This window comes from Cantharellus anzutake (genome assembly GCF_015039405.1).
Source record: "Cantharellus anzutake strain C23 chromosome Unknown EI90scaffold_8, whole genome shotgun sequence".
In the NCBI taxonomy this organism is placed as follows: Eukaryota; Fungi; Basidiomycota; class Agaricomycetes; order Cantharellales; family Hydnaceae; genus Cantharellus; species Cantharellus anzutake.
In genome coordinates this window covers 373,680-401,580 of record NW_024066958.1, presented here as the reverse complement: position 1 = coordinate 401,580, position 27,901 = coordinate 373,680, and the positions used below count along the sequence as shown (strand labels likewise).

Sequence of the window (27,901 nt, the reverse complement as noted above, 5' to 3'; positions counted from 1 at the left end):
GCAAAGTTTGAGCCCAATCGGAAAAGAGGAAAGGTACATTCTGTGACTCGGAAGCCACAATGGATGTAGTAGGCCCAAGCTCCATATAATATATAGTTGCACCAAGGTAATAACTGAGCAAAGAGTCAGTCCAATGCTATTTTAGCATTCCATCGAAGTTTGATGGGTTCATATGTAGTTATCATTGAGTTATAAAGCAATATGTTAAAATGCGATTTTATGTATGGTGAATAACTTTTGATTGAGGAAGAATTTCCAAAATCCGGTACGCCAAAATATAAACAGACGATACATCTACAATCATGCCAAAAATCAAGCAAAAAGAAGAGGATTGAAGGTACATTTGGGGTGCATCTTTCCAAAATGTCGGGATAGGCGCAAAAAGGAATCACGTGCCAGGGTTTACCGACGTCGCCTGGCCCAACCTGGGATCTCTTGGCATCTAACCTTCAGTCTTATTGGCTTATTAATTTGGGGGCAGACACCCACACCCACTTCCTAGTCTCCCAGTTGCCAAGGGATAGAACTTCTTGGACGTATTCCAGGAAAAAGATCACCTCCCCCCAAATCCGACAATTTACTAGAGCTCGAGCTCATATGACTGGCCATGCTGAACAACAGTCAGCAAGGGGGACCCATAGATACAAGGAGAATTTATGGCGACGCGGGATGACAGTGTTTAGCCCAACCACGGTTTCATAAATAAAAAATCCATCTAATTACTCACCTCCACATGTAGATAACTTCCGACCTTCACATCATTGTCATTTACACAAATTCTAGATAGTTTGCAACCTAAAGATGATGTGCTTTGAGTGGGAGGATGGCACGGCCAGAATCGAGACGCATTTTGCTTATGTAAGTGTCACAAGGTCGCAACGTTGGTTGCCGACCCCCAAAAACACGACTGGGTCAAGGCTAGCCTCGGTATCAACATGCATGACCTACAAGTAGCCAGTATTTGAACGATTGACGTTTCGGCCACGGATAGAATTTAGTTTCAGAATAAGCACTCAATCCTTTATACTCGCAAGCAATTAGGTCCACATTGATTGGATTGTTGTCCACAAGTCATTGAGTAACGGATCCAGGTATGTAAAGTCCAGAAACTTTGGCATCAACCGAAGAGACTGTCGACATGCGGGAGTATCGACTTCTGGGCAATTCTAATCTCATACAATTCGGTTGAAGCAGCGCGAGCTCAGCATGTTTATGACGAATCCCTCGTGCCATTGGTGGCGCACCGACTGGCAGCTTCAAACTGGGCAGCAAGTTAATCTCCTGAGTTCGTGATCAGCACGGGCTGATGGTGCCGTTCTGACAGGATTGCAATGCTGTGTGGGCATCGTCCATCCAACGAAGATACGGAAGAAATATCCTAGTCGTTCCGCGAGATAAAGAAGTCATGATTGGGAACTTCAGCGCATGCAGAGTTTGGACGGACGTTGAACATTCCTGGAAGAATGTGCCCCCATCTCCATGGTGAGATGTGTGAATTGTGGCCCTCGTTTGAGGGAAGGCGAATCAGAGTCGATAGTTTCCATCTGTAGGTGGGTCGGACGGACCACTTGTTGCACGAGATGAGCACAAGAGCTACTTTGATTAATCCATCGCCCTTGGAACACCACCCTGCTTCAGAGAGCGCTGATCCGGTAATCCTCGAGCGCAATTGGAAATATTTATATTGTTCGGAAGATCACGTGCGAACGGCTCAAAATGGTTGGTGATAGACCGGACAGCGCCGAAAGGGATCAATACTGATTGTGAGGGTAGTGAGCGTTTTCCAGCTCTCTCGAGTCCTGCTTTCGTTTCCGAGCATTCACGCACCAGTCCCCCACATTTTCGTTCCTATTGGGGTCTCATTCGCGTCTCTCTGCTGACTTCTCGTCCCTGAACATCTTCCTCTGTTCTCAACACCAAAATTCAACATTTCATTCCTACGCAGAATGTCGTTCTTTTCACGGAAGCGACAGACCAGCCAGACGCCTGCAGTTGCTCCTGCTCCCCAGAATACTCCCGTCTCACTTCAAGGCTCACAAAGGGCAGACGTCCCGGGCCCATCTGAAGCATTAAAGCTGCAGCAGCAACTGCAACGGGAGAGGGAGCAGGCACGCTTAGCTCGCGAAGAAGTCCGGTAAATATGAATTCCCTGTCATTGTCTAGCCGCTTACACTGAGATCTGATTCGTCAGGGCTGCTGTACAACAATCACAATCGAACCATGCGGACTCAACCCGTGCGCAATTATCCACTTCACCCTCCAACGCGCCTGCACAGCAACCCCGTCCCCAAGTTTATCCGTGGTCTGCGCGACAACTCCAACTAAACCCTCCTCTCATTATCCCTAGACCGGGAATGGTCCAACCAACATCGGCTTCCCCTTCTCCCTTCCCTCGATATGGTCATTCCCTGCCCCCAGTGGCGAGTGGTTCAGGGGAATTGTACATATTCGGTGGTCTCGTGAAGGAGTCAGTCAGAAATGATCTGTATTCATTTTCCACAGTGAATGCCGCTGCTAGCCTGATACAAACTTTTGGGGACATTCCTCCGCCACGAGTCGGGCACGCCAGTGCCATTGTCAGTAGTGTCCTCATCATCTGGGGTGGTGATACAAAGACGAATGAGAATGATAAGCAAGATAATGCATTGTATCTCCTGAACCTTGGTATGTCTTTTGCTTCAGAATATCTGAAGCCAAAGGGATTCATTGCCGCTTCGGGCTCAGGGACACGAGAATGGACACGAGTTCTGCCACAAGGTACTGCACCAACGGGACGCTATGGTCATGCTGTCACTATGTGTGGGACGAAGTTCTTCGTCTATGGTGGCCAGGTCGACGGTGAATTCCTAGATGATTTATGGGCTTTTGATTTAGGCTCTCGTATGTGATATTTGGCATTCTCCTACTCACCAGTCACCTCATGTTCACTCCTTCAGTTAAGAGAGGCCAGCCGTTGTGGGAGAACTTATCAGTTAGAGGAGCTCATGCGCCGGCTCGACGAACTGGGCACATAATGGTGACTTATGGTGACAAATTATACCTGTACGTCCACATCTTTTGGCACACGTATTAATAAGACTGCCATTTACAATGTTTGTAGATTTGGGGGGACGGATGGCCAATACCATTATAATGACACCTGGTGCTATGATACCTTAACCGGGACATGGGCGGACCTGACTTGTATAGGATTCATCCCTCTGCCTCGAGAAGGTCATGCTGCCGCTCTCGTGGATGACGTGATGTACGTTTTCGGTGGAAGGGGTGTGGATGGTACGGATCTGGGAGACTTGGCAGCATTTAAGATATCCAGTGAGTTGGCTCTATCTCCACTTATATCTATGAATCTTACCATTGAAACAGACCAGAGATGGTATATGTTCCAGAACATGGGCCCAGGGCCAAGTGGACGTTCTGGTCATGCCATGGCGTCTGCGGGACCTCGTGTCTTTGTCCTTGGCGGAGAGTCCTCCACAGTGCCAAACCCGGATGATCCAAGTTTTGTACACATACTAGATACAAGTGTGTATAGTGTTTCGAGGAGCACAGGGTTTTGACTGACGTTGGGTTAGAACATATCCGTTATCCCGATTCCTCTCAGCGTCCATCCAACTCTAACCCGCAAAATGGAAGGAAGTCTGTCACCTCCCCAACGGGCCAGCCTCCGCAACAGAATGGGACACAGAGGGCTGTGTCTCCACGGCAAGAGGGCGCAACTGCGGAGGAGATCCGCCGGAATTTGGCCGCGTCGCCTACCCAAGGAATCCGACAGCAAAACGGGGTCCTTGCGCAATCTCAGGTGATGCAACCGTTCCCCACGAGTTCGTCCGGAGCAGAACCAGCAAACGGGACACGAATACGTAGCCCCGCGCAGGCATATCCAACACGCCCCCGTCGCGAAGATGATGCAGAGTCTGGTTTAGTGGAGCGAAGTGATGATGATGGGCTCGGGAGCTCATCAAAGGAAGGTCCACGGTCGCGTGAGGGTGCACTTTCGCCTGAACAGTCGGCTCCGTCCAAATCGAAGAATGCTCGAAGTCCTACACCCACTAACACTAATACTCGCGCGGCATCTCCAACAAGTGGGCCACAGTCGACAAGCTCAACGCTTGGCGGGTTGTCGAATCGTCTCGCAGCGCGCAGTCCCTCACCTGTTGTTTCCACGTCACCTCCGCCCGATGCATTCCGTCCGCGCGGCTCAGTACATCCTGCAAGCCGAGCAGGAAATCATACCCCCAACGGATCGATCAATGGTGTCATAAATGCCGACGCTGTTAGAGAATTGCGGTCAAAGAATAGTGAAATTGAAGTGCTGAAGAGAAGAGAGGCTTGGATGAGGTCTGCATTGACAAAAGCTGCGAATCAGGGCTTTGTATGGCCTGATAGTGATATTACGGAGTCGCTCGGACCATCTACTCTTGTCAATGAGGACATCGATCGTCAGACAGTGATTGATATGGTCTTCGCGCTTAAGAAAGAGCATGCAGACATTCAGGTGAATCCCGCATTTTATTATAGCTCGCTTTAGCCTGATCACTCGTTGCAGAACGACCTCGCGATGCAAGCGCGAGCTTTGTCGGAGAAATTTGCAGAGGCGGAGCGCATCAAGAGCATCGCAGTGCAAGAAGCCGCTTTTTATCGTGCTAAGCTCGCTGCGCACGACTCGAGGTCTTCCACTGACCTCTCGCGCCTTGATAAAGAGCGTACCTTGAGTCTGGAGCGACAGCTTGCCTACGCCAAGAATGACCGTGACGTACTTCAGCGGAAGATTGACAACCTGACCGAAGCGTTGCAGACCCAGACGCAACTTAGGGAGCAGGCAGACGAACAGAGGACTCTCGCCACTCAAAATGCCGATAGGATCGAATCACTTTATTCCGAACTTGTCCGTGATCACTCCGAGCTTCAAAGGAAGCACGATTCAGCATCCGTAACGCTTCGAGATCATGCCAGTAACCTCGCTTCTCTGAGTTCTTTGTCACAGCAGCACGAGGCAGAAAGAACTCGTTCCCAATCCCAGATCACCGCGCTAACTGAATCCAGAGATCAACACCTTCGTACTCTCGAGCAGATGCAGGTGGCCCTCACAGCGGCTGCGTCGCGTGGACAAGAAGCGGAGATCCAACTGCAGCAGACATGGGATCGCATTGCTCAGCTCGAATCAGAGCAAGAGGAACTGCGGAATGAGGCTAAGGCAAAGTCCCTCGAGGCCGAGGCTGCGTCTGCTCGTTTGTTGGAGACAGAGGACGCCTGGGCCAAGGCACGAGAGGAGGCAGACTCTCTCCGTGCTTTAACGACCGGTCAACTTGGCCAGCTCCTTGATTTACACAAGGACCTGAAAGCAGATGAGGACCGAGCTGTTCAGCCACATTTAGACAAGATTACTGCTCTTGAGCAGGAGGTCTCCAAGCTTCGAAATCTGCTCAAAGATTTCGAACAGAAGAATGGGGAAACACAGGTTGAAATAGAAGACCATAGACGCAAGCACCGTGAGCTTACAGCCGAGCAGCTGACGCTTCGTTCGCAGTTGGCAGGCGTGAGAGGCCAGCTAGCCGATCATATTGGCCGTTCGAGCGAGGCTCAGAAGGCGCTTGCTGAACGAGATGCTCGGCTAGATCAAGCCGCGCGGGGAGCTACAGAACTGGAAATACAGTTATCAACTCTGCGGCAACACCTTGCAGAGAATGATATCAACGTCGATATTGAAGAATTGATGGCGGAGCGGGTCAGTGGCCAACCAACTATCACCAGCGCTCAGCTCCGGGGTTTAACGAAGGAGCTCGAGGATAAGTCGCGTCGGCTTGAAGAGAGTGATCGAGCACTTCAAGCGGCTGAAGCAGCTCGTCGTGTTGCTGAGGACAAGCTGTTGGAGGTATTACCACCTGATTCTTCATCCAGGGGTCAATCCCTTTATCATCCGCCACTGCCCGTGCCGAAGCAGCAGAAAAGCAGCTTGCCGAGGCTGAACAAGCTCACAAGGAACGGCTCCAGCAGATGGAGTCTGACTATCAAACAGCTGTTCATTATGTCAAGTATGTCTGACCTTCGTTGCTCCGTTTACTTCTCATTGATGATGGATACATAGCAAAACCGAGAAGATATGCCGGAAGATGCGGGAAGAACAGACGCGACAGAAAAATCTGAATGACTCGCTACAGGCTGAATTGGATGCTCTTCGACCTTCGTCAGAATCGTCTTCTCGCACCCGTGTGGTCAACGGGCGAATCACCCCGCTATCCGACGAAGGACACGAGAACACGCTTAAAAACCAGCTGGCGGAAGCACACCGTCGTATCCAGCGTGCTACTGCTGAAAACACCGAATTGCATAAGAAGGTGGCTAGCGTGCAATCAGAAATGGAACATCTTCAGGAATCTGTAGCTGCCGCTTCCAGAGATGCAGAACTCAAGGCCCAGCAAATCGAGATTTAGAGAGTGAGATAGACAGGCTCCAAGCCGCCTTGGTGGTTGCTCAGCAAGGACGTAGCGAGACCCTTGCAGAACAACTCCACAATGCCAACGCAGCTCTCAAGCGTGAAAATGAATTACTACAGCAACGCATAGGTTTGCTGTTGGACGTCGACCAGCCTGGGATATCTCGAGGCGGAGACATACAACTGTCCGGAGGGTCAAGTATCCACCCCACCTCCGAGAATGCGGAGGCTTTCGACGCTCTGTCTAATGAATTGGACGACTGGCTCGCAGCGTCGTCAAATTCGCGTCGCCTTAGTCATTTAGAACCACCATCTCATGCACACTCCTTATTACGAAATAAGTCTCCCCGATAGTGATCCTTCACTCTCCTTAGCTTTCACCCTCTTCCGCTTGTTTCTGGCTCCAGACACGTATCCAGCTATCGTCTAGTCACTCATTTCGCGGCATTTCTTCGGAATTTCATCATGCTCAGACTCATATTACCCATTCCTAATGTATAACTAGTACCTGCGTTTTTATTTTTGTGTACTTATGACCCAGTTGAGGACTGAGTCCAAGCAATGGCACGGGATTTGACTGCATCTTCGCCCTCTTTAGTCCCTACCCTCTTCTCCAGGGCTAACCATTTCTTAAAGGTGTTCCTACAGCACAGTCTCAGCATTGTGCGTTTCAAGGACAAGTAGAACTTACTTCGCTTTCACATTGTTTAACTTTTGGGACAAAATACGGTCGAAGAGCAACCTTGGGGGGCAGAGCTCAAGAGCCAAATAGAACGCTTGACACTGCACTCACCTAATAAAATCCATATTCCGCTTTGATGCCTCCATGTCAATGTATACCGACCAGAGGTCGAGCCGTTTAGGATAAGAGTCGACGATCCCCTCAAAGAGTGTTCTCCCCCGTTCAGGTTCTCCACAGCTGTACTCGAGTTGGGCTGTCCTTAAGATTGTCTTGAGATCTGCGGGGAGGTGAGTAAGGGACCAAAAAAGGTATGGGGGGTAGGTAGCCTACGTTTCCTCTTCTCCAGATTTTTGAGGCTGCGAGGGAGAAGATTTCGAGCCTCGTTAAACATACCCTTCTTGAGATAATGTTCGGTAAGGAGAGTATAGACTTTGGAGCTTCGGCTAAATTTCTTCGCCGCACGCTTGTAAATATCTTCGGCTTTCTGTGAACGGGCGTTCATCGCTTGACTCAAACGTGTTACTTTGAACCCACCTCATGCTTCTGTATGCCATCCAATATGGCGGCAAAACGTAGGTGCACGGTTTTCGAATCGTTGTACCGGCAAGCATCAGCGAATACGGCTTCCATTGTTTCGTTTGTGCCGAAAGTAATTTCAAGATTGAGATAAGCAATCCAAACATTAAGCTTCTCCTTTCCCTCACGGAAATTGATTGTATTGAGCGCTCGACGGGCAATTTGTCGGGCTTTCTCAACTTCAGACAACTGAAGTTGGAATGACATGAATTGAATCCAAAGGAAAGAGGAGTTGGGTGAACCGAGAAGCACCCTTTCAAAATCCGCGGTGGATTGCGGAGTCTTGGTGAGCATCTCCACCGTCATGTCCATCTGGATCTTCTTTCGCCGTTTTTTCCGAGATTTAGCATCGCGAGTTTCCGCATCCGCATCCTCCTCTTCAGAACTTGATTCGACACCCACGTCATTCGAAGTCGATGGTCGGCCCCAATTGAATCCACTTTCGATTTGCAAAGGGGCCAAAGGGAAATTGTCTCCACCTTCCTCACTCCGGACCTGTGAACGGGAATATGGATATTTGATCATATGCAAGAGAGTTGAAGACCTACAACACCCGGTAAACTTGGCATTCCATCCGATTTTGGTATTCGCTGATCATCTCCACTGCGCGAGTGGTCAGCCTCCTCTCGCTCAGCATCCAAGGCGGTGGGGCCCGAAAATCCCACCTCCTCGGCCGCGACATGAGTGCTCGGTTGTTCAGTACCCTTGCGGATTGGGGTGGTGTCAGCAGTGGCCTCCACAACAACGAATCCTTTTGTGCTGTTCGTGTCCACGACTTTGAGATTGTCAAGCTCATCTCCAATCTTAACACTGTCCTTTACGGCTTCGGGAGTAAGTCCCCAGGTCCGAGAGAGGCGCCCGATCCGTGCCAACGCTCGTACACCTGACGGCTCTAAGTTTATCATTATCCTTTGCGACAATATTTCCGATACTCTCCCATGAACGGGAGAGCCGACGGGGATGGTAGCGACGTCAGAGGGAAGGGAGAACTTTGGGGCTGCTCGACGGACACTTGCGATGACTGTTTCCTGATCTACACGAATGACTCGCGTTCTCACAATTTGCCCCAGAGTAAGGGGCTCGTCTCTGCTAAAGTGAGAACAGAAAATGGCATAGTTTGCTGCATTTTGACGTACCCAGCCTCGTTGATCGGTATGATTGCTTTCACACCTCCAAAGTAAGCGACCGAAGCGGACTTTTGTCCCACATGCAGTATCACGCCATGAGAAAGCATCCCTTTTTGGACATCCCCAACGGACATTATGAGGGGGAGGTCTGTGCTCAGCAATGTTTCCTTGAAAGTGAGTGTGATGCGACCATTCCCCGGATCAACAGTCAGTACCTGGAACAAGGATCAGTCACCTTAAAATGCCATATCCAATCTTCTTACCCTTCCTTTCTCGATTTCTCCGATCTTGAACCGGGTCTCCAGTTTTTCCGGGGGGACATCTGCATAATGAAGTGGCGGAATCGTAACGTCAGGTAGCGTATCGGAAATTGACCCAACTATGCCAGTAGTGGAAATTGATTTTATTGTGACCTAAAGAATATGTACGTGAAATGTCTCGGAATGGCATCGACCTACGTACCTCGACAATCTCACCCACTCTGACATCCGACATGGAGAAGTGTGCTTGCTTGATATCACTCTCTTTTAAGGAAACTAGAAGGAGACCTTCTATATGTGATATACTTATAACACGAGCCTTGTGTCTACTCCCAAGTTTATAGGGACCCGAAGTGCTAGAGAGAGAAGCGATTTCCGTAGACGAGATATTCGACATCTATATTGAACAATTATCAGATCTCTCAAGGTTTGAGGGTACAAAAACTCACATGAGCATCGCAAGGTACTCCCAGTGATCGCCCTTGCTTGTCCACTATTTCGCAAGCGAGACCGGTGCTATTTACTCTGATTACCGAAACATGCTCAAGGATCGCTCCAATCGGATATGCGACACCAAGGGCTACCTTGGTGGGACTGGGCTCCTCGCGAATTTTCGATGCTGCCTTCCGCGCGTTGCCCGGGCGGGTTACAGCGTGTTGTGAAACTGTGGCAGGCTCGAGAGCAAGGATGTGAGGCAACAGAGAAACACCAAAGGTCTTTGAAGATTTCCACAGGATGCGTGCACCCAACTAATAGAAGCTGTGACGATTAGCTAAGTGTAATAGCAAATAATGACATACGCTTTTCTCTAACTTGAACGTTTCTTCAAGATCCTTGATTTCGTTGGGTGACCCCGTGTGATAAAGAGTTACAGTGCCACCAAATCGAGAACAAATTTGAAGCACCAAACCGTCTGGATGCATCGAAGTAATGCGTCCTGATACGAGTGACCCTGGGATTATTGATGAACGCTGCGAGACATCGGTAATCACTGTAGATGATCCTAAAGATGATAACGCAAGGGTAGCGATACGACGGTTGGGCGCAATGGAAATAACGCGAATGAACAGAACTTGACCCTTGAAAAGCCGTACACCATCCTCATCGTTCTGTACTGGGGACAGTGAGTCGACTGGTGCAACGGCAGGAGTCACCTGGTTAGGAAGGAATCCTGAGAGAGAGTTTATGCCAAAATCGACAATATATCCATGATCCTCTACCGATTTGATTGCACCCGAAAGAAGCTGGGGAAGAATGTCCAGTGAGTAAAAATACACTCGGCAACAGAGATATGCATAGAGTGGGTCACTCACTGAGCCTTCAACTACATCACGGTCCGAAACTCCTTCATTCACTATATCCGGTGCGATACTCAGCTCAATTCGGGCGCAGCCCTTCACGTTTTCATCTGAAATTTCGTACAAGAACTGCAAATCCTTCCCACTGGCTGTGACCGTTTGGCCAGGACCATGCAGTCCAGTCACCACGGCCGGTATATACTGCCTTATCGAGAACATTTCGGACAAATGAGGCAACTCCTTCGTTTCGTCGTCGCCATCCGTTTCTGCGTTATCGTTAATGTCCACTGCGTTCTGCAGCAGTTCGCGTCGTTTCACGAGTAAATGAGTCAAAGTGGGTGATATTTGTGTGATTGGTATATGGCCCGTTAACCCGTTGGGAAGAGATGCGATCAGGGCCAGTGGATGTATGAATGTCACCTGACAGAGCACCGAGTGTCCAACGGAAATATTCTGAAGGTGGCGTAATAGCAGTAGCATTTGATGGCTCAATATGAAGCCAGTGAAGCAAAGTATATTGGGCTTACCTCAAACCCAAGTTGATGGATCTTCCCGACGTGACTATCATTAACAAGGTCGTCCTCCGGAAGGACTGGTGCGGCTATAGTTGCTTGACCCTTATCAGTATCCTTGGCATTGAACGCCTTTTGCGCTGCAGCTAACAACCGCATTTTATTCTTCTCACTCCTCGACGAAGAACTCTGCCAAAGCAAGTAATCCAATGAGTTGAGCAGCAGCCACAGACACACAGAGCGAGAAACAAAATGCACATACCTTCACAAGTGCTTGCTCAACATCTCTAGATGCTTGAGAACGTATAACCTTTAGCTCAAACTTCGATAAACCAGAACCACCCCCTCGAGGAAAATTCACTGCTTCGTCATTTGTCAGGGCTGCATTCGAGCTCGACACGATCTTCTGGGTTGGAGAATCAGAGATGGTGGGTCTTGTATCCTTAGACCCGATGGCCTTCCTCTTCTTATGCGGGGAGCCTCCCTTATTGTCTTCTTTGTTCCATTGGCGTTTAGGCATTGAAATCAAAGACTTTTAGAGCAACTGCACCGCCACGAGCCTACTGATACCTTCCCACACTGGTCAGGTGACCGCAGTGATGGGTTTATCGCACAGCAACAGAATGACGAGCAGGAGAGGTGCAAATTGGCTAAGCGCAGGGCAGCATACAACATCATTGACTTGAAAACCGCAAACCCAAGTGAAATTCCCATCCTCTAAGATTATCATCCAGTGACAGTCTGCATGGATCACGATGATGATGATCGTAGCCGCACCCGAATGTGACATGTCTAGTCATTCAACATATAACTTCGCACGCCGGACACCGCGCCTGCCACCAGAACTGGCATTACGGTGCATCTTCTCGGTCCTCAAGTCCTCAAATATGCCCGTACGCGTGTAGCACCGAAACCACTCTATACTAATAGAAGCTGGTAACCTGCCTACGAAACTACCACATTGTCCATCGGCTACTCATTCGTTCCTAGCTTACTGACAGTAGTGTCAGATCTCCACACTGAATTGGATGCGCTCTCCCCATCATCAACGTGTCCAGGAAATCAACAGTTAAGTGATGCATTTTTGGAGTGGTCAAGGTAACGCTGAAGAGCGGCCAAACTGGAGTATGAGCGCTTGATTCGACTATAACAGAAGACGATTATACGCCAAAGTTGGGGTGTCGAAACAACCACTTGGTGCCACCAAGACGAGACAAGGCCGAAAGCTCCTAGCGTGCCGGCCGCTGTAGTTCTCCCAGGAAATGGAGTCGACCCGAAGTTCAAACATATACGAGAGGGGTTCACCCGGAAGGGCATGAATGTATGCATCGGCGTCAGGTCGCTCTTGCCATTAACATCCAGGAAGAAGTCTCAGCCCTCGGGCTGATGTCAGTGTTGTGAACGCCACAAACGGTGATCTAAATAAATTATTTCAGCCTGTCACTACAGGTGGTGGGGGAGTGTCCATCACAAACTTACGAAGAAAGATAATCTGCCTACAGTATGGAAGAAAACGATGCAGTTCCCTTCCTTGATAATTCAATCCATCTCTGTCTCGAGACAGGTCGTGACAGCAGCGCACGGGCGTACTAAAGTCGTCTCCATCATTTGATTCCGCATCATACAATGCGATTACTATCAACTATGGGTTGTATTGATATTTTGCTACAATATTTTTGTTACAAGCTGAGATTGAAACATCACACGAAGAAACGGATGGATAACATTGCCAGCTGACACTGAAAGACAACTCATCAGGATGGGGTCGATGCGACCTTCATCTGACACTCACCAGGATTGAGACACAAACATCTCATCATAGCATCGAAGGAACGTAAACTCCCTACAAATGTGAGGATCTCAGAATGGTCGAGCACACAGCAAGGAAGATGGTACTTACGGCCTTGACTGCTGGGCGGGCACCATCACCAGAATGGATACCCACCCAAGACAGGAAAGGGGCACGATCAACGAGTGCAAGCACTCGCGGGAACATGATCATACCGACGCTGATCAAATGATCAGCGCCCCGATAGGGTGCCCCACCCCCCAAAAAATACGATGCATCTAGATGCAAGATGGTTCAAGTCAGTAATGGATTTATTAATGGTGAATCAAACAACGTACACCTGTGTGAAAAACCAAACTGAGGAGCGGGGTGGTGTGATGACCACTCCGCAATGTATACATGGACGCTGTGGGAACACCACCTAATCTTGTAGTGGTGCTCAACATGAATAAGTGGTGGAGGAATCCCCACGTCCCAAGGTGGGGATAGTGTCGGTGGTGATGGGAGGATGCCAGCACACTTGTGCTGGGCTAGGAGCATAATGATGGGTGTCCCAACGTGGAGACGGAGTAGATGGTAATAGTAACTAAGTGGCAAGGGGAGTCACCAGCACGGTCATGCTGGGATCCAGGGTATATAGCGTAGTGGCGGCGAGGTCGTGACGTGGAATGGATGGTGGTAGTAGCTAATTGGTGGGGAGAGGGTTGTGGAGGGTGTTGTTGGATAGAGGCGGAGTGAATAGTAACAAATTGGTGGGGACTTTGCGAGCATGGACAGGCTGGTGGAGAGATGAGAGCTGCAAGTGAAGGGGAAGGGTGAAGTTGACAAAAGGACAACGCCCTCAAGCCTTTCTTTTATAGCTTTCTGGCCAATTCAGACCCTTCTTCACGGCAGCTGCCAGGTGCCAATTTAGCGCTGAATTGTGAAACAAAAGAAAAACTTGATATCAGATCCCCGGCTGACGCTACAACTCGGTCGTCCATGCATCGTTTGGCCTCATTTGAACTAGAAAACGCTCGTAAGATATGCCGCTACAAGTACCGAGGGTGTGATATGGAGGGACGGGGTAAGGAGAGAACAGGCGGGAAAGTGGGGTTCTGTTCGAGGACAAGTTGATTTAGTCAGGAAACAATTATGCTGCACCTGAATGGCTTGTGATTATTGAACGCAGGTCCGATTAATGGCATTCAGAATGTATGGATGTTATGACAAATCCACGCACGGACAAAGAGCTGAACGTGGAGACTCCGTCCACAACTGCACCGAGGCACCCGTAGATGAGCTCAATACAGCTGATTTCATGCTGCGCTTTCGCCAGAAAGCGCTGCATGTTGGAGACACATTGTGATTGTTGCGATCAATAATTCCGTAAGATGCAGCAGCATGAGCACCTGAGTTGATCAGAAAGACTCCCAAAATGCGATATTTCAGATCCAGTATCTCCAGATATTCGCCACCTATTTAGTCGCAATTGAGTGTTTTTGTTGGTTCCACCGGAGCGAACTTGCGAACTTAAAGACTGCAGCTTTGGGGTAGGATTGGTTTGAAGGGGTGTCTTAGAAGGACAAGCGGTGAATCGTGATGATAGGACGAGAAGACGCATAGTTCAGCGTGAGCTCTCGGGAATTCCGTTTGGAGAATCGGAATTGCGGGAAAAAATAACAACTCCCGAGAATTCCGGTAAAGGTATCCTGACAAATGAGGAATCTTTGTTCCCACACGTTCCCAGGTACTGATGTGCCAAAAGCGTGAGTCAGGCGCGTGTTCCGACAACGGCAGGAAGACCCGAATTGGGTCAGAGGTGGCACCATTCGCCCCCAAATCACCAAACACAAGAGCTGAGGAGACACCAGGACCAAGGAAGTAATGAGTAGTGAGGATTTTTAACTCGGTGAAAAATCTCGTGGTCGCTTAATGGTGATCTACGGTGTGGCGGGTTGCCCTCCTATGCGTTTCACAACTCGTAAGACACGCACACACTCTCTCTCGTGGATCTGGCTCGCGTCTCCCACAGTGTATCATCGATATTCGCGATGGATGACACAATCCCTGCACCCAAACCTGGCCATCGGCCTCCACGACATCCGCTCTGTCAGGTTTTCGTAGTTGAGCGGCCTGCATTCTTAGGCACCTTACATGTCCACTGTGGACGTTTTGACACGCGCAAAATCGAGCCCGGGCCAAATCATTGCACGCCTTTCGTCAACTTGTCCCACATTGGCGCCTGGCACGCGCTTCGCCCAGGACTAGAATAACCCAATAGTTCCTAGTCAATCAACTATATTAAGGCACGTCAGATTGGCGACAGTGCCTTTGTTCTCAGTGTTCGCATAGTTCCCCTAGATGCATTTGGGGCGTTCGCGTCATGCAGTTGGTAAATATGGTCTTTTGAGTCACCGATCAAGACTGACGCAAGTTTTTCCATACACACAACGCATCATCGTGTCATTCTCGCAAGCGACACAAGCCAGCATCAGTTTATGCTACTAGTCCACGTTCTCTTGCCACTCATTTCTTGCTGCAGATGAGCGCATCAGTACAAATCCATGAAGGCACCTCCTCATGAACCACTGTTGGTGATGTCCAGTTGCCAATGAGCCTGGTCTTGGCATTCCAGTACTTCAAATCATTGGAGCAAAAGAACCAGCAATCGAAACACAGTCAGTCTTCTGACACACGTCGTACATTCTACAGGATAACTAGGTTAGGAGGTGATTATCAAGAACTGAAGGTCGGCCTGATTACATTGGCCTTGTGATATCACTGGTGCTGGGCTGCACGAATCCACCAGATCGAGAGAAGGCTCCAGGAGTCTCCCAGAAACGAGGGGGGGCAAGTCATGACATTACTTAACAGTCCGCCGTTCCTTTATACAGGATACTTATAGCGGTTTGAGACAGACGTATTGCCTGTATCCCCTGAAACACAGACAGCCAACGAGAGGCTCTTTCCCCCATCGTGAGGCAAGGTGAGTCCATCCCACCCCATTATGAGCCAGAATGATGCTTATGAGTCGACTTGAAAGATCAAGGGGAGAGCCCGTCTGTTGTATTGAGGCAGTTTGTTGTCACGACCTTTGCCTTATGTGTGAAGAGTTGCCAAACTGAATTGTAAACTTGGAAGCTCCCTTGCATTCGTCCAGCACGTCTTTGGTCCGCTGCTGGACCAGTAGCTCCTCGGATGGTCGAAAACAGCGTGATACAGCCATCTTCCCCTATGATGACAGCCCGCCTTTTTTAGCCTCCCTTTTGCATTTTCCCTCGCTAGATCATTGATCCTTGGTCCGATATTGTACCGAGCAGTTGTCGTGGATGTTAACTCGCAAATCGTCGACTCTGGCACCTCCACCTGTTTAGTTTTAGTCAGCTGGGTTCCCTTCTTCGATTCCTTGGCAAGAAGCCTTGGACTCTTCACATGTTTCGACCCTCGGTCGGATGCATGCTCGTGCTATGTTCGCAGGAGGACCGACGCGACGAACCGCGACTTACTTCCCTGTGGGAACTGAGTCGGAGAAAGAAGCATTGGGTGAGCCTTGGCCTACCTGACAACTGACCGATAATCTTCACTTGTGATGTTTGTGGACCGTTCAATGCATGTGCCACTCGAAGCAGATGCGAATTGGATCGATTTCTATATTTTGTAATGATGGGAGGTGCGCCTTCCGTTTTACTCGACTTACTCGGAGGAGCCTATCATTCTCACGAATGCTGTGGTTTCCTGGTCCATCGAATATCAGAACACGGAGTGCTGATTTCTGTCCCGCAAGACACTAAGTCAGCCCCACCTCAACCTTGATCTAGGGCATCAGTGCGCGCGATTTTATCTCATGACCATATGTGTTTGGGATCCCATGCACTATTGATCAGACATCGTTTGACATCCTACAATAGGCTGTTGGCCCCGCGCATGAACTGTGAGCCTAAAATTACTAAGGGAAGTCTTAATTCATGTCTATCGTAACGTGGCGCATGAAGCGAGTCGCAATAAGAAATATCATCAGCGGCAGCTGCCGCACAACATACAAACAGAGAAGGTACGTATGCCCTCGTGGTGTCTTTTTGCAAAGTGTGTGTGTCAATGGCCAAAGAGTTTACAACGTGCGAATGAAAAGGTCATAGAACTACATACATATAATCTGAATAACAATATCACGACACAACCCGTTTAGCTTCCAGTCCACCTCACTCTCTGACCACCATACTCGTTTCGAAACGTCTTGATCTCCATCTCCAACTTTATGGAGCGTTGCCGCAAATTCATATAGGAGTTATTATCCTGATGATTCCCCAACGCGCGATCAGCCTTGTCAACTCCAATGGGCCACACCGGTTGGAGAGGTCGTGTCGGAGAAGGCATGCTTCTGAAGTAAATCTTTCCAAGATCCCCCTTTGTAAACTCCACAGTCAGTTCTGGCATAGCGTCCAACAGACTCCTTAACACGGGAACCACCACACTTCTGAACTCCGCACCGACATGTTTAAAACGTGATGAGGGTGGAAGTAACTTGGACTCGGAAGGAGTAGAACGGCAAAGGAAGGCTGAGTGTTCGAGATTCAGCACCCGGAGGTTGGACATCGGCATCGCCGGTGTGATACACCTGAAGGGCGCAGAAATGGGGTTACTGGTGTTGAACCTCCTCAGTTCAGTGTTTTCTTGTCCATCCATTTCACCCCCCTTCCTCTGGCATGGATCAAGTCCGCCGTCATTGGCATCATCCCAGCCCCTCCAACCGAACCCTCCAGCCGTGACCGTGCACTGCACACACGACCTACTAAACTATTCAATGCCATATGACTCGAATTCCAGTCATTTCCACTTAAACGTATCTCCTCCAGGTTTGGCCCGGATGTGAGGTTTGTGAATTCCTCAAGTGTGTATGAGCCTGATATGTCGAGTATACGGAGAGAAGGAAATGTGCACGATGAAAGAGGAAAAGAAGGTAGGAATTGGGGCTGGGATGGTTGCGCCCAAATCGTACGCCAATGGCTACCCAGCGTGACTTTCAACTCTTCAAGTGTGGGCATTTCAGCGAATCTAAGCGCAGTGAATGGCACCGTGCGATGAAAGCGGAGGCAGCGAAGGGAAGGCAGTAGCGGAGCAGCTAATGGGTCCGACAGCAAGGTCGAGTTATTACGCAGACGGGAACGTTGCAACGCAAGGTCGTGTAGGTCCGGATGCCATATCGCTAGTTCTTCAAGGTCCAAGCAGTTATTCAAGTACTTGAAGATCCATTCCAAAAGTTTACATTTGTCCACCAATATATCTAATTTCCGTACGGCCGTGCAGTGCTCAGGGAATTCTATGTTAAGCATGTTGCGGCTGTGGAAGGTGAGTTCTTTAATCGAATCACCCGAGAAACGTGTGTCGTCATCCGCGTCAAAAACGGGAATGGGGAAGTCTGACGCATGTGTATACGGGCTGTCGCCGCAAAATTGGAAGGTTTTGAGGAGAGGCATATGAGGAAGGGGAAAGAAGGCGCGCAGATAGAATATAGAGGTCGCAAGAATATTACAAGTAGAGCATCGAAAAAGATGTGGCTTAAGGAGCTGAGCAAGCATCAACACGTCTGCAACTGGGAAGTTTGTTACTTCCAAGAGATTAACGGTCAGGTCGAGCGACACATTTTTTGAGCGATCAAGGTGACGTTGTAAAGTGGTCGGACTGGGGTATAAGCGGCTGATTCGATTGTAGCGGAAGATGATCACACGCCAAAGTCGGGGTGTTGAAACAATAATCTGATACCAACGAGACGAGACAAGGCCAAAGGCCTTGAGTGCATCGCTGTAGCTCTCCCAAGCAGTGGAGTCAGTCCCGAGCTCGAATATATGTGAGAGAACCTCATCTGGAAGGGAACGAATGGGTGCATCGGTGTTGTTTTTGGCGTCACTGGCACCACACGGAACGATCTCACCGCTGAAAACATCGGGACCTGAAATTGAATGCTCCATCGAAATCTCGAAATGAAAGTACTAGAAAGAATCACTGCGGTCCTTAATCAGGATTCGTCTTCGTAAGGGGCAGTTCCGCCTTCTAGTGGGGGCTGGACTCGTAGTAAGGGGAATTGCGAGTTGTAAGACTAAACATAACGTACTCACTGGGACTGGGACTGGGATGGGTCAGTATAGGACGATCGAAAGGCCGGCCAGCGAGCTGGCGTCCACCAGGATGAATTCTGTTATGCAGACGCTCCAAAATCTTGCATAGCCACCCTCTTGGACGATGTCAATTTGCCACGGGACTGCACTTGCGACTTGGGAAATTCGTCGCGAATTCGATATCATTACCACATGGGTCTAATCATGTATGTGGTTCGGAATATCATTGATCTATGTACCTGCAATATTGTCATTTGGTGAATAGATCATTCTCACCGAAACTGCATGGAGAACTTGCAATGGAGCATTGAAATTCCACGGTTTACCTGTCTCCAAATGTATTCGCTCTGTTACGCTAGGCCTTGGAGCATTTCCAAACCCGCCGCTAGGATCCGCTCCCCCCAACCCTGACGCTCAGAAAGCCCTAAACGACGCCATTTCTATGGCCAAAACGCTTACCGAAACCAATGCCTCTTTAGCTAAACAACTCGAACTAGCCAAAGCTGTCAACTACGTCCCCACACCAACCCCGCTCCCAGCCCCTCTTGACCTACAATCACCTATCAACCAGCTGAACTTCCCAACCGTCAAAGACTCTATCCACGCTCCAAAACACGTAAACTCATATGCTCAAGTTGCCCGAACTAACCCCACCGCTACACAACCTAAGAGACCTGCTAAGAAGTCCATGCCACCTCCCCGCACACCCTCCTGCCCCACAGACAGGAACCACCCTGCCCGCTTAATTATTTCCTCTGTGCAGAAACTTCCAATCAGAAACCGCAAGTTTGGACCAGAAAAAATCAACTGTGTCAACAATGCCCTTTGGCATGCTGGACTTGATCCTAATTTTAGCGTGATGGACATAGCCATGACTACGACCGACAACGTGGTACTGACTGGAGCAGGAAAAACTCTGGCAACGGATCTTGCTGACTTTACGACGACGATTATGGAAGTACTCGACCCCGAGAACACGATTGAATCCTTCCAAGGTTTCCCAGACAAGCAGCTTTTCAAGGTTAAACTAGACAATGTCCCAATGCGCTCCTCAGATGGTGGCATGATCATCAATTACACCCCGGAAGCTATCCTATCTATTCTACGTAATAACTACAATGACTGGGATGAACTATACTCACCTGAGCGAGTTCCCTCTTGGCTAGTTAGATCGCGCGATAAGGACAACTCGACACTCGTCTTCACATATGACTCCCATGAGAAAGCGATGCGTTTTCTAGAAGCAGGTTGTTTCCTATGCCTAGGTAATCGATGCACTACTTCGCCTTTTGAAGAAAGAAGGAGAGCTTTCTACTGTGGCCTATGCGGCTCACTCAACCACCGCACAACGGACTGCACCGGCATGAGATGCCTCAAGTGTACGGACGAGGAACACTCGACCATGGAACATCCTGAAGACGTGCCAGCCAAATGTATCAACTGTGGCCAACCCCACGAATATAATGACAGAAACTGCATGGTCTACAGGAAAAAACTCGGCATCCCACCACCAAAATTGCTGATCAAAGTTCCGGGACGAAACTCGAGAAACATCAACAAAGCGGACTCCACCCAGCCCGCTAACCCTCCCCCCCAGCAACCCAAGAAGGTACAGATGTTGAGATGGACACCAGCGCTGCAGCAAGCAACCTGGGGACCTCCCAATGAACAGAAAACCCCACCTTATTAACATTTTTAGTCTTAACGTAGCCAGGTCCCCAATTATCCATACCTCGGCACTTCACGTTGCATCCACCCATCCCCACACCGTTTTCGACATTATACTCATTCAAGAACCCTGGTGGGGACGCCCCAATGACACTTGGATCTCCTGCAATCTCGCCGGCTGGACCCCAATTTTACCAACAACCAAAACAATTAAAGAAGGAGAAAGACCTAGAGTCTTTGCATACCTTCGCCAGAACTCAGAACTAATACTCACCCCCCGAACAGACATCATAGATCATCTCGACATTCAGGTCTTAGATATCTCCCCTTGCCATAACAACAACACAATCCGCATATATAACATCTATAACCAACACATCCCAGACTCGGATCTCTACTCAGTCGACACACTCTGCGCTACCTCACCTGACCCACTGATCCCAACCATACTGACGGGTGACTGGAACACCCACCACCCAGACTTTAACCTTGTGCCTAACAACCGCTATGCCAGCCAACGCGACACACGGACAGCAGAATGGACTCATGAGAATGGCCTCAACTTAGTCAATGACTGGAACCAAACTACTAGAGTTTCTCATGACGGCAACTCTGAATCTGCACTTGACCTCACATTTACTAATGAGATGGCAACTCAACGCAACACCCTAGCCCACTGGACACTTGACTCATCTAATAACTGCGGCTCCGACCACTTCGCCAGCATCTTCAGTCTGAAAATCGGCGACACACAACCCTCGGCCCCTAACTTTCACAAGTTCATGTGGAGAAAACTCAAACAAATTGACTTTGTCAATTCTATCGAAAGCAAACTCAGATCGAACACTCTAGAGTATAGAAACACTTTCTCCCCTATTCTCAACTGGCGCACCTCTTCTCCCAGCCAATCAGACATCGACACAGCAGTAGGGAAACTCCAGAACTACATTCTAGATGCAGCAGAAGAACACTGCCCCAGGAGAAAACCCTACCGCCATGCTAAACCCTTCTGGACCATTGAACTCACCGAAGCAAGGATGAAAATTGTCAACACCAGAGAAGAATCACGTGTTGAAAAATCGCTCACGGGTGCTATCTCAGAACACACCCAAAACAATCTGAAGCATGCTAGGGCCACCTTCAAAAGACTCTTCAGGAAAACTAAAAGGACTTTCTATGCTGAACTCGCAAAAGACACTAATAACTCTAACTTCTGGCCACTAGTACGCTGGGCCTCAGGATCCAGAAATTACCTGACTCCACACATCTCCCGTGGCGACAACACTCCCCCAGCCACCTCATTCCCTGATAAATGTCATACCCTCCGCATGCACCTTCTCCCCCGCCCTCCCACCATACTAAATCCTCCCATAGTGAACCTGGAACACAAATCCTCAGATATCACGTGGCATCCTGTCACAAAAGGCGAAGTTAAACGTGCGCTGTTCAAGGCAGCATCATACAATGCCCCAGGACCCAGCGAACTATGCGGAATAGCATACAAACTGGCCTGGAGTGTTGCTGAGAGGGAACTCACAGCCATTGTTCAAGCGGCCATCGAAACCGGCTATCACCCTGCATCCTTCCACGATGCCCTGGTGGTCACATTGCGTAAACCTAACAAACCAGACTACACGCAACCACGCTCCTATAGACCTATCCAGCTTCTGGAGGTCCTAGGAAAGGTTATCGAAAGAGTCATTGCTAACCGTCTCTCATATTATGCTAGCCAACACGAACTCTTACCGGTCACACAATTCGGAGGAATGAAAGGCAGATCAGCTGAAGATGCCACACTCTCCACTGTCCATGACATCGAGGCTGCACTCAACCATAAACTCACAGCGACTTCACTCACCTTTGATATCACCGGCTTCTTCGACTTCGTCTCCCACCCACACCTGCTCAATACTCTACGCAACAAAAACATCCCACTCCCTATAGTCAAATGGGTGGCCTCGTTTCTCAGCGACCGACGTACTGCTCTTATCCTAGATGGCCACAAAGATGCGATGAGACCCACCCTCACTGGTATCCCTCAAGGAAGTTGTGTCTCGCCTATTCTAGCTGCCTACTTCTCAGCCCCTCTAATTGAAACAATTAACTCGGCCACCAAAACCCACAACCTCCCTTCCAGAACCAAAAACTCTATTCTCGCCCACTCCCCTAAACCAACTAACACAACTCTCTATGTCGACGATGGCAACATCTTAATCATTTCCAAGTCCATAGAAACTAACATTAAACTTGCTCGATACTCCTACCTAGCTGCCGAAAAATGGACTAAAGACAGAGGCCTCTCACTCGACCCAGCAAAGACCGGCCTCATTCATTTCACACGCTCCAAACAACCACACCTAGACCTCCGCATCCCCACACGGGGCACGCGCCAAAGCTTCACAATTCAACACTCTAGAGAAATGAAATGGCTCGGCATCACCTGGGACTCGAAACTCTCATTCACACCCCATGTCCGGAAAGTGTGTGCAAAAGCCGCAAAGGCAGCTAATGCTCTGACCATCTTAGGAAACTCTATCGGCGGCATGCACCAGGTCCAAAGGCGCCTAATCTATCTCGGCGCTATCATTCCCATGCTGACTTATGGAGCCTCAACGTGGTGGCGTAATAAGAAGTTGCACACACATATGCTATCACGCATTCAAAACATCGCCCTCCGTTTCATCTCGGGTGCTTTCCACACATCTCCGACCTACGCAATGCAACTTGAATGTAGCATCCCCCCCATTGACCTAACCCTAGACTACATAGTACGACGCTCAGCCCTCCGCTTCGCTAGACTCGACACAGACAACCCAATCTTATCTCGCCTACCCCCCGACAAACAAATATTCATCCCATCCGACACAAATAACCCCCCAATCCCTATACCTCACCCGAAAAGAAGAAAATTCCAAAACAGACAAAAACAAAAAGAAAGAAAAGAAAAAGACAAAAACTGTACTCAAATATGGAGAATGGCAAAAGAAATCGATTCAGAAATGGAACCAACAACCTTATGGCCAGAACCACCATGGGCAAGGACTATCGACGACCTGAACGACAGACTCCGAGTTGAAGTGCCAGAAAACGAACCAGGCATATCCGCGAGGAAGTTATGGGCGAAGGAGCATAAAAAGGAACTAAAGAGAAGGAATTTGGATGAGTCTCACATTAATCTGTATACTGACGGATCACTTGTGATTGACCAGGGTGTCCGAAGATCGGGATACGGGTTCGCAGCCTACCAATGCGGCAACGTTATTCTCAAGGGAAAAGGAGGGACAGGAGCGAGGGTAGAGGTCTACGACGCAGAGATGGAGGGTCTCGCGCAAGGTTCAGAATTCCTCGTCTCTTGGCTCGACAACAACGTCCCCAAGGAGAGCGACCTATCACTGTCATTCTACTCAGACAACACTGGCGCACTGCAACGTATTCTGGCAACCTCTCCTGGGCTAGACATCCACCAAACCCTACGCTTCCGCGAAGTCATTCTGAAGATACTCGATGAACGTCCCCTCTGCCGAATTGAAATCAAATGGGTACCAGGACACGAAAACATCAAAGGGAATGACCTTGCCGACTCACTGGCGAAAGAAGGTACACTCCTCCCCTCCGACTACCCTTTTGAATCATCGGCAGCATTCATGCGGAACATTAACAAACGTCGACTTAAAACTGAGTGGACCCAACGTTGGAATACTGACCCTGTCCAATTCAGACGTTCAGAATACTACCTTTGCAATGGCATCGGGCCACAAATCTCCCCTTCCAAACACTTTAGGACTCTCAGCCGCAAAACTTTCAGCCGCCTGGTCCAACTACGCACCGGACATGCTTTCCTAGGCCAATACTACCAGCGATTCCTACCTAGCGAAGACCCAAGCTGCCGCTGCGGCACACCCATCGAGACACGAGAGCACATCCTCATGGAATGCCCTCTGTACTCCGACCACCGAGACGTCCTACGAGACAAAGACGGGATTCTGAACCTTGCAGACCTCCTGGGGAAGGAAGAGGGGATCAAGCGAGTGGCAGAATTCTTAAATGAGAGTGGGGCATACGAAAAGAAAAACACTATTTAGGAGACAACGGAGTAAACCCGAGAGATAACGTCCGCTTGTGAAGCGGAACCCCTCCCATCTTGGCACCCGTAACACAATATCCGAACATCTGTAAGTGACGACTCACCAGGGGAATATGGTTTGGGTTTCATTCGGACGAAGAAGGACGAGTGTTCTCAGATCGGACTTATCTGTTATTTTTACTTTATTTGCGTGTATTTTTCTCGAGACCCCTGCCCTTGGCGCTCTTGTGAGCAGCCTGAAGCTCTGCAGGTTAAATATCCAGAATAAAACAAACAAACAAACAAGCCTTGGAGCATTTTAGTGACTCGAGCAGAATATAAGATTCCTGGCTTCCAGACCTGGCGTTAGCACACAGCTCATTTTAATCACCATCGGGGAAGATTGTCTTGCGACCATGCATACCTCGACCGATGCGGGAATCCCAGGTTAACGGGTACATGCACGGTAACGTTTCGTCATGATTCAATTACAGCTGTCTGTCCCATCGCCCAGTCATGATTCATGAATGGCAACACAAGTTGGGACATGAGCAAGAATTGTCGTTCCGCGCTCGATTGTGATCATTTGATCGGGAAAGAAGGCACTTGGCATCACTCGGAGATAAGATCTCGTCGCGGCATGGAACGCATAAACGGGTCGTTCAAAAAGCAAGCATGTGAGCCAATGTCCATGAAAGACTTGAAAACGGCGTCATTAATTAATCTTGCGCGTTATTGCCCTAGTCGATTCGGGGCTGTTCATGTCGATCGAAAATTATCGAGGTCACGAGTCACCAGAGCTTTTCCGCGCTCAAGTCCACCCTCGGCTCTGCGCCTTTTCGGCCTCACTGGCTAGATAGTAAGTAGAACTGCACATCCCGTTGGGACCCCTGCAAACCGGAAAAACCGAAGATGCCTCATGAGAGTCTGTTCCCTAATCCCGATATCTCCTCTAATAATCTCTAGAAACCCCCACGGAGAGGGACTTGTTGGGCTATTGGCTTAACTGGTTGGAGCTTTGACTGGGCTGACCAACTGTTCCCACATGGTTGTCACGGGATTTTACCTCGATCAAACTCCGTGCCTCAGTTACACCTCAGTTCTCACGTCGCTGGACGTTCTGGACTCGCCGAAAGGCTCTTGAGCACTCTCTAAAGCTCCCAGGATGATACCAGGTGGCGTTCGAGTCGTCAAAGTCGCCGTCATTGGCTCCGGACTCGCTGGTCTAACTTCAGCGTATTTACTTTCCACAACCGTTGACGACACCCGGACGCGTTTTGAGGTCCACCTCTTCGAGAAGGTGGATTTCCATCATTTCATTCAGCGCATACACAAGGAATAACGCTATATTTCTCCATATTTGCTCCACTCAGGCTTCAACAATTGGGATGGACTCAACTCCATCTCTCTACCTTCTTGACGAAGGATTCGGTTGAGTTGAGAGTTGATGTGCCTATGAGATCATTTCAAGGAGGCAAGTGCCTCCGCCGCCCAAGTGACTTTCACGAATACTGAAATCCTTGTTGCCAGGTTACTATCCTTTCCTTCTTGCTCTCTACACGCACCTCGGAGTCGCCTTTCGTACAGCGAACTTCTCATACTCCTTCTCGAATCTCCACCCAACCTCTTCAACTGACAATTCATTATCCCTGCAACCATGGTTCCTTTATAACGGTAGATCAGCTCTTGGCGGCATAAGCGTTCCATCGCGACGTCGCGCTAGGGCTCCAATACAATCGCAAATGAACTACTGCGTTGTTATGCTACAATTCCTTAGCATAACACTTCCATTCCTCTTTCTCTTCGCCTTGTCAGCATTACTGTACCTGTTCAACTTCATTCGCCTGGCCATTCTTTCTTGCCCCATTTTTTATTCAAAGGACAGCACCGAGACTTTTGGGGACTGGGCATTAAGAACTACCCCCCGCGGGCCTCTTACCAGGTGGACGAAAGCGGATATCGCTTGGTTAGAGTTTATTCGCTCCATTGTCCGCCCCTTATTTTCTGCGCTTTGTACGGCCGCAGAAGAAGATATCTATCAACATCCTGCTCCAGAAATTTTAGGTTTGTCGGATCACATTTTCTCAGACCGCGGAACTCGCTAAGCCGTTCCACACGTGATTAGAATACATCTGGCGTACGCATTTCACGAACCATTATGTCGTTACGAATGGAGTGCGGGACGCTATCGCCAGATTAGTAGGGCCTCTCGAGCCTCAGAATATTCATCTCTCATCTACCATTACTTCGATATGCGACGATCCTCGAAATCCAGGTACCGCCAAGATTATCTTCGAAGAATCATCGCATTCGTCAGAGGTTCCTTCAACTCGGTCGATTTCAGGTTTCGATCATATTGTATTTGCTACCCAAGCAAACAGTGCATCACGTATCCTAGGGGCGTATCGCTCCACTCTTCCCCCCAAATCCCTACGAAGAAGGGTGGTGGACGCCCAGATGGAATGCTTAAATACATTCAAATACGTACCGAACACCGTGATCAATCATACAGATGATCGCTTCATTCCTAGCCATCCAAGTGATCAGAGGGACCTGAATTTAGCCAGTGCTGCTTCTCCAGTGTCACAATACTTCCCCAGGTCAGTTAAGAGCAATTCAAGCGCAGATCTCTCGTGCGTGCCTCCGTCATGTACGATGGCCACACACATTGTCTATAAATCCGATACGCACAGAATGGGTGAAACCCATCGTTCCTCGTGGACGGGTATTTATCAAACCACGAATCCTATCATTCCACCACACAAATCAACGATCCTATCAATTGCTAGGCTTGAACGAGCAGTCCTCACTCCTCGATCCAAGTTGGCGCAGCGCAGCCTGATGATAGAAGAGTATGAATCCTTATTTCACTGGAGTGGATGTTCAGTCCACCTCCCAATCTTAGGCATCAAATTCAACGTCAGAGACTGGCCCTTTTTCTTCTCGAGAAAGCGGAGGAGAAGACTAGGAAGACTTCAAGGCGTTGGAAAACTACACGCTCAAAATGAGGATGACACAGCACAATCGAGGGGAAGATCTGAAGCCGTATTTGGGGGGGGTGACGACGCCACAACATTCTCAGGAATTTGGTTTTGTGGGTCGTACGCCCATCCCGGGATACCCCTGTTGGAAGCATGTGTCACATCAGCTTTGAATGTCGTGGAGAACGGGATCTTCAGGGCTGAAGGGGTGAATGGACGAATAGATTGGTTACCGTGACATGTTTGTTGTGACATAGAGTAACTTCCGATCTTTTACACGATGTAAAAACTAATCCATCTAAAAAATCCTGGAGTATTTTAGAAAGCCCTGTGAGTGGAGTAAGGATGCTGGGCATGAAGTCTGGCAATCAAACTCGTGACAGATTCTGATGTGGAGAAGAAAAGAAAAGAATAGAA

The 27,901-nt window shown here is 49.1% G+C and overlaps 4 protein-coding genes across 4 annotated transcripts; 3 read left to right on the top strand and 1 right to left on the bottom strand.

Annotated features, from left to right (window-relative positions):
- Positions 1–1,946: 1,946 nt before the first annotated feature.
- On the top strand, positions 1,947–6,431 carry EI90DRAFT_3013297 (uncharacterized protein; the record flags this gene model as incomplete). The annotated part of the gene is made up of 9 exons (XM_039056650.1): positions 1,947–2,134; positions 2,192–2,880; positions 2,937–3,042; positions 3,101–3,312; positions 3,364–3,522; positions 3,573–4,495; positions 4,547–5,872; positions 5,899–6,032; positions 6,086–6,431. 9 exons carry the CDS (start codon positions 1,947–1,949, stop codon positions 6,429–6,431), a joined length of 4,083 nt encoding a protein of 1,360 aa, XP_038920190.1.
- A 92-nt stretch (positions 6,432–6,523) lies between these two features.
- EI90DRAFT_3041094 (uncharacterized protein) lies at positions 6,524–11,415 on the bottom strand. Its single transcript, XM_039059064.1, has 14 exons — positions 11,151–11,415; positions 10,904–11,077; positions 10,392–10,829; positions 9,879–10,322; positions 9,528–9,827; positions 9,281–9,475; positions 9,082–9,231; positions 8,828–9,033; positions 8,240–8,777; positions 7,650–8,186; positions 7,446–7,599; positions 7,227–7,392; positions 7,125–7,175; positions 6,524–7,075 (listed from the first exon to the last, which is right to left on the bottom strand). Exons 1-14 carry the CDS (start codon positions 11,406–11,408, stop codon positions 6,964–6,966), a joined length of 3,723 nt encoding a protein of 1,240 aa, XP_038920189.1. The 5' UTR covers positions 11,409–11,415; the 3' UTR covers positions 6,524–6,963.
- Positions 11,416–22,734: 11,319 nt separating this feature from the next.
- Positions 22,735–23,103, top strand: EI90DRAFT_2832225 (uncharacterized protein; the record flags this gene model as incomplete). The annotated part of the gene is made up of 1 exon (XM_039053627.1): positions 22,735–23,103. A coding segment is annotated over one exon (369 nt), but the record flags the coding sequence as incomplete, so codon positions are not given.
- Positions 23,104–25,222: 2,119 nt separating this feature from the next.
- EI90DRAFT_3041067 (uncharacterized protein) lies at positions 25,223–27,816 on the top strand. Its single transcript, XM_039059063.1, has 4 exons — positions 25,223–25,803; positions 25,929–25,977; positions 26,034–26,567; positions 26,629–27,816. Exons 1-4 carry the CDS (start codon positions 25,669–25,671, stop codon positions 27,720–27,722), a joined length of 1,812 nt encoding a protein of 603 aa, XP_038920187.1. The 5' UTR covers positions 25,223–25,668; the 3' UTR covers positions 27,723–27,816.
- Positions 27,817–27,901: the final 85 nt, after the last annotated feature.